General features: G+C 50.8%; 1 protein-coding gene across 1 annotated transcript in view; it reads right to left on the minus strand.

Annotated features, from left to right (window-relative positions):
- adamtsl5 (ADAMTS like 5) overlaps positions 1–5,843 on the minus strand; it is a 37,585-nt gene that overhangs the window by 13,583 nt on the left and 18,159 nt on the right. The window contains exons 4-6 of the mRNA XM_043680121.1: positions 5,599–5,726; positions 1,404–1,527; positions 737–820 (exon numbers count right to left, since the gene is read on the minus strand). Coding sequence (XP_043536056.1) covers positions 737–820; positions 1,404–1,527; positions 5,599–5,726 — 336 coding nt within the window. The remainder of the gene's footprint in view (positions 1–736; positions 821–1,403; positions 1,528–5,598; positions 5,727–5,843) is intronic.

Raw genomic sequence — 5,843 nt, forward strand, 5'->3', positions numbered from 1 at the left:
CCCCTATTGCTAACCCTAACCTTAACCCGTAATCCTAAACCTAACCCTAACCCAAACCCTAACCCTAACCCCTATTCCCAACCCGAACCCCTCATCCTAACCCTAACCCGTAATCCTAACCCTAACCCCTACTCCTAAACTAATCCCTATTGCAAACCCTAACCACTAACCCTAACCCTCTGGCTGAGAATCCGGGCTCCTATGGCACTGAGTGTACCCCCCAACCCGGGCAGCTGCCCAGACCCATTCAGGGCAGGAGCCTCCCCGGAGGCTGGGAATTGGTGTCAGTCACAGACTCTCTGCAGCCCACATTCCTGACGTTGGGATTGTGGGGTGCCAGAGTCTCGTTCAGTATTTGGGGGTTACCCTGCCCTGACTCACAGACTCACTTACCCCTCTCCCGGGGTGGGGCAGAGAGGTGGTGGGTGACACCACTACCTCAGACGCAACCCATCACCCCTTCACCTTCTACATTCAAGAGGAGGCAGCGGTGAGCAATGGCCGTCACAGAACCTGCTGGCCTCCTGTTAGAGATAAACACAGAGTGTGCTGGAGAAACTCAGCAGATCCAGCAGGGTCCAGAGAGAGAGAGAGAGTTCAATGTTTTCAGTCCAGTGGGACTCTCCTTCAGAATTTGTCAGAGATGGTTGCAGCTAATGTTGGTTTTCAGTTCAGTCTGGGTTATGGGGTTCAGAGTGTGTTAAAGTTTCCAAATATTAAATCGATAACTGCTCACCCAGATAATTGCTGCTGTTATCGGTCACTTTGATGTGAGTGGCTCCGGCTGGGATCATGGTTACCTCATTATACTGCAGTGACCCTGAAGGCAGGAGGAACCCAAGTGAGAGCCAGAAACTCATCAACTATTTCTACAAGGAGACACAGACACCTCCAGGGAGAGAGAGTGTGTATGAGAGAGAGAGAGAGACACCCCCAGGGAGAGAGAGAGAGAGACACTCCCAGGGAGAGAGAGAGAGAGACACTCCCAGGGAGAGAGAGAGAGAGACACTCCCAGGGAGAGAGAGAGAGAGACACTCCCAGGGAGAGAGAGAGAGAGACACTCCCAGGGAGAGAGAGAGGAGAGACAACGAGTGAGAGAAACCCCCAAGGAGAGAGAGAGAGAGACAGATGTAGGGAGAGAGACAGAGACACAGAGAGTGAGAGATAACCCCATGGGGAGAAAGAGAGAGAGAGAGAGAGAGAGATACCCTCAGGGAGAGAGAGAAAGGCGGATGTAGGGAGAGAGAGACAGAGAGCAATGGATACCCGCAGGGAGAGAGAGACACACCATGACAGAGCGAGAGATACCCCCAGGAATAAAGAGAGAAAGAGATACCCACAAAATTATACACACACACACACTCCTTTAGGAAGTGTTCACCAGGGGAATGTCTGACACTCACCAGGGGGGAGATGGGGTGTGATGAAGACGCTCTGATATCGCTGACACGTGTTGTTCTTGCCGCCACAAACTCCACACACATCCTCCGTCAGCTCTGAGCCCAGGATAGCACCACAGCCAACGGCCTGTGTGAGGGAAGGTCATTACACAGAGCAGCAGAGACACTCTGGCGTTCAGACATCAGCACAACAGAAAGGCCGAGGGTGTAGAGCTCAGGAGGACATGACTCACACCCTGCTGCATGGTCCCAGGCTCCCACAGTCCGAGAACAGCAGCCAGTGTACTGGGTCAGAATACAGAGGTGTTCATTGACAGAGCAGGGAATATCCCCCAAATAGGGAGGGGCGGGGTGGAGCGTGGGTATGGGACTAGCCAACTGGAATGATCCTTTTATTCTCAAAGTCCTACCACAGGATGGCAACTGGATCCATCCCCACATCACCTAAAGGCCAGCATACACAGAGAATCTAAATGGGAGCTCTTGTGACACAGTGGCAGTGAACCTACCTCTGAACCAGGAAGCTCTGGTTCAAGTCCCACCTACACCAGAGAAAGAATTTTACAGTACAGAAGGAGGCTATTCGACCCATCGTGGTCTGCACCAGCTAGCCAGCTAGTCCCAGTCTCCAGCCCTATCTCCATCACCCTCTGATACCATCCCTTTCAAATCCATGTCCAACTCTCCTTTGAAACCTCCCAGAATGTGTTATAACATCCCCGACCAGGTATATTCACAACATCTACAAACTGAAACAGTAATTCAAAAGTCTTATGGAATGATGGCTTTCATCTGAAAGGAACAGGGATGCTAATGGGATGGAGTTTATGTGATATCTGGTCACATCCAATCTGGAGTAAATATGTTCCAGTCAGACCTTGCTATGGGGAGTGCAGTGTGCACCTATAGGGAGGAACAGAGAGTCAATGATGAGACAGGCTGCTTGATAAAGCGCCATATTCCCTTAATGGAGCAATATTCTGCAGATGCTGGAAAAGCTCAGTGGGTCTGGCAGTATCTGTGGAGAGAAATTAGAGTTAATGTTTTGAGTCGAGTGACCCTTCCTCAGATCTCCAATCTCTCTCCACAGACGCTGCCAGACCTGCTGAGTTTCTCCGGCAATGTCCGTTTTTATTTAAAATACTAAAAGGGACTGACAGGTCAGATCGAGAAAAACTGTTTATCTAGGTCGGTGGGAGGGCGATGGGAACAAGGAGAGGGATGTTAGAGTCAGATCACTCAGGGATGAGTCCAAAAGTGTGGTGCTAGAAAAGCACACCTATCAGGCAGCATCTGAGGAGCAGGAGAGTCAACGTTTAGGGCATAAGCTCTTCATCAGCAATTTCCTCAGATGCTGCCTGATCGGCTGTGCTTTTCCAGCACCACACTCTTGACTCTGACCTCCAGCATCTTCAATGTGCATTTTCTCCTCAGTCAGGGAGGAGCAGGAAGTGAGGACAGTGCAGGGTGCGGTGTTGGAGAATGATTGGAGCTGGAGGATGGATAGATTCTAGTTAGAGAGGAGGAGTAGGAGAAAGGGATGTGAGGGATTGATTAGCCATGACCCCAGTGAAGAGCAGAGCAGACCCTAAGGGTTGAATGGCTTCCTGTTAGGACAATAGATGCAATGGTTGTGGCAATTCAGGAGGTTTGGGCACCACACGTCTCCTTTCACCCCAACACTGTCTACAATCCAATCAGGACAGTGGGATGGAACTCTCCTCACCCGTTTCCATATTTTCCTGAGGGAACTGTCTCCTCACTGAGGGCGGGCTGGCGGGGTGGTGAGACTGGATGGTGGGAGGGTGGGGATCTTGGTGGAGGGTGGGGAAGGGCGGTAGAGGGTGGAGGAGTGGGTGGGAGTGTGGGGGACGGTGGTGAAAGGTGGGCGAGTTTGGTGGAGGGTAAGTGTGTGGGGAAGGGTGGGAGAGAGTTGGGGGAAGGTGAGTGTAGGGGGGAGAGCGGGGGGAGTTTGATGCAGGGTGGGCAGAGGGTGGTGTAAAGTGAAGAGGGATCAGAGAGGGGTTTCCCAGAATCCAACTGATGGTTCACTCAGTGATGGAGGAGGTCACCAAGAGGATCAGAGAATCAAATCCCAGGAGAATGGAGCTGATACCTTGGAGACGTCCTTGTTGATACAATGCTCCACATGTGGAACTGCATTTATATAGCATCTTAAACATCCCAAAGCACTTCACAGAAGTCTTACCCAGTAAAAGTTGACCTTCAATATATCTATGCAAGGGATGCAAGTGGTGTTATTGCTGGAGTGTTGATCCAGGGACTCAGCTAATATTCTGGGAAGCTGGGTTCAAATCCAGCCACAGGTGATGGTGGAATTTGAATTCAGTAAAAAATCTGGAATTAAAGATTCTTGCCAATTGTCAGAAAAAAACCCATCTGGGTCACTAATGTCCTTTAGGGAAGAAAACTGCCATCCTTACCTGGTCTAGCCTATATATGACTCCAGACCCACAGCAATGTGGGTGACTCGAAACTGCCCTCTGGGCAATTAGGGATGGGCAATAAATATAGGCCTAGCCAGTGATACCCTCATCCCGTGAATGAATAAGAAATATATATTTATACACATGTGGACATAAGAGCACAGGTGACCAATAGGTTAGGCCAAGAACGAAGGTTTTGTGGGGGGTTCCAAGGGGACACGGAGGGGCAAAGGGAGGGAACTCCAGAGTTTAGGGCCCAGGCAGCTGATGGGAGTGAGGGTTACTATAAAGGCCAGTTACACTCTGAGTTTAAACTGCTCTTTCACCTTGTATTTGATGATGGCCCATATGGGGAGCTGATTGCTCAGTGGTAACATCACTGAACTAGATGCTCAGGGAGCTAATCTGCTGGAGCACAAGGGTTCAAATCCCACCACCGCAGCAGCTGTGGTGAGTTTATATAACAATGAAACAAGTGTCAGTCAAACTACGAATGCCCCTTCGAAAGGATACCTGTTGTCTATAACTGATGAAGAGTTTTTGCCCAAAACATCGGTTCTCCTGCTCCCCAAATGCTGCCTGACCTGCTGTGCTTTTCCAGCACCACACTCTTGACTCTGATCTCCAGCATCTGCAGTCCTCACTTTCGCCTAGCTATTGTCTATACCTGGTCTTTCGGAAATGTGATTCTCTAACTGCAAACCTCTTTCAAGAGCAGTTAGGGATGGACAACAAATACTGGCTTCACATTGTGCAAAGGCATTAGCTGGAGGCTCACTCCTGGTGGATGCTGTGGGCAAACACAATCCAGCTGTCCCTCGGAGGTGGGAACCTGAGGACAGACTCTCTTGCCTTCTGAAGTGGGTCATTTCATGGCTGATGGAGTGGGCCGGGCCTGGCCAGACCTGGACTCACAGGCAGCTTTCTCACGGGCAGTCTGAGCTTCCCTGTCACTTTGTGCCCTCCCCTTTTGTACAAACTGTTCCTCTGTGGAAATATTTTCTCTGGAGTGTCTTGTTGGTTTGTTAAAAATAGCACAGCGATTAAAAACGTGGAACAGGGCCCAGGATATAACTTTTAAAAAGAACTTCCTCTTTTCACAGCATCCCAAAGGCACTTTGCAACCAATGAGCTGATTCCTTGATGTGAGGTCACTGTTGAAACGGAGGAAATTAGGAAGCCAATTTGGGCACAGCAAGCTCCCACAAACAGGGATGAGGTAATGACCGAAACATCTGTTTCGCGGATTTTGATTCAGTTATAAAAATAAATTGGGACACTGATTTGAAGGAGTGACGTGTTATCTTGAACACCCACCTGAGATGTGAACCATGGTTGTGGTTTAGCAACTCAGTGGGCTCTTTCTGTGCCCAACCTCATCGAAAACAGCATCTTGGACTATGCAACAAGGACCCTGGAGTGGGTATCAATGCCACCACCTCCAGCCTTGGAGGGCTAGCAGTGTGGAGAGTGTGATGCTGTAAAAGGGCAGCAGGTCAGGCAGCATCCGAGGAGCAGGAGAATCAATGTTTCAGCCCTTCATCAGGAATCATGTCCGAAACGTCGATTCTCCTGCTCCTTGGATGCTGCCTCACCTACTGCGCTTTTCCAGCACCACACTCTCAACTCTGATCTCCAGCATCTGCAGACCTCACTGTCTCGGGGCTGGCAGTGTGGCACCCTGAGGGTCCAGCACCATGCAGGGGTGACCTCCCCCTTCACCCCCCCCTTCACCACCCTCCGCCACTTACCAGGCACTGCCCGTTGATGCAGATGCCGTTGGAACCAGCTCCACATTTTGTCCCATCCAGCACCCGCCCGAAATTGTAATAAAACATCCGGCCTTTGGCCAAACAGCTGAGCTCACAGGGACTCGGGGCTGCAACACAAACCAAACCAGGAGGGGGAAGGTCAGTCACGGACACACACCGGGGGAGGGGTAGGGGAGGGGACGGGGTCAGTCACGGACACACACCGGGGGAGGGGTAATGGGGAG

This window comes from Chiloscyllium plagiosum, chromosome 40 (assembly GCF_004010195.1).
Source record: "Chiloscyllium plagiosum isolate BGI_BamShark_2017 chromosome 40, ASM401019v2, whole genome shotgun sequence".
In the NCBI taxonomy this organism is placed as follows: domain Eukaryota; kingdom Metazoa; phylum Chordata; class Chondrichthyes; order Orectolobiformes; family Hemiscylliidae; genus Chiloscyllium; species Chiloscyllium plagiosum.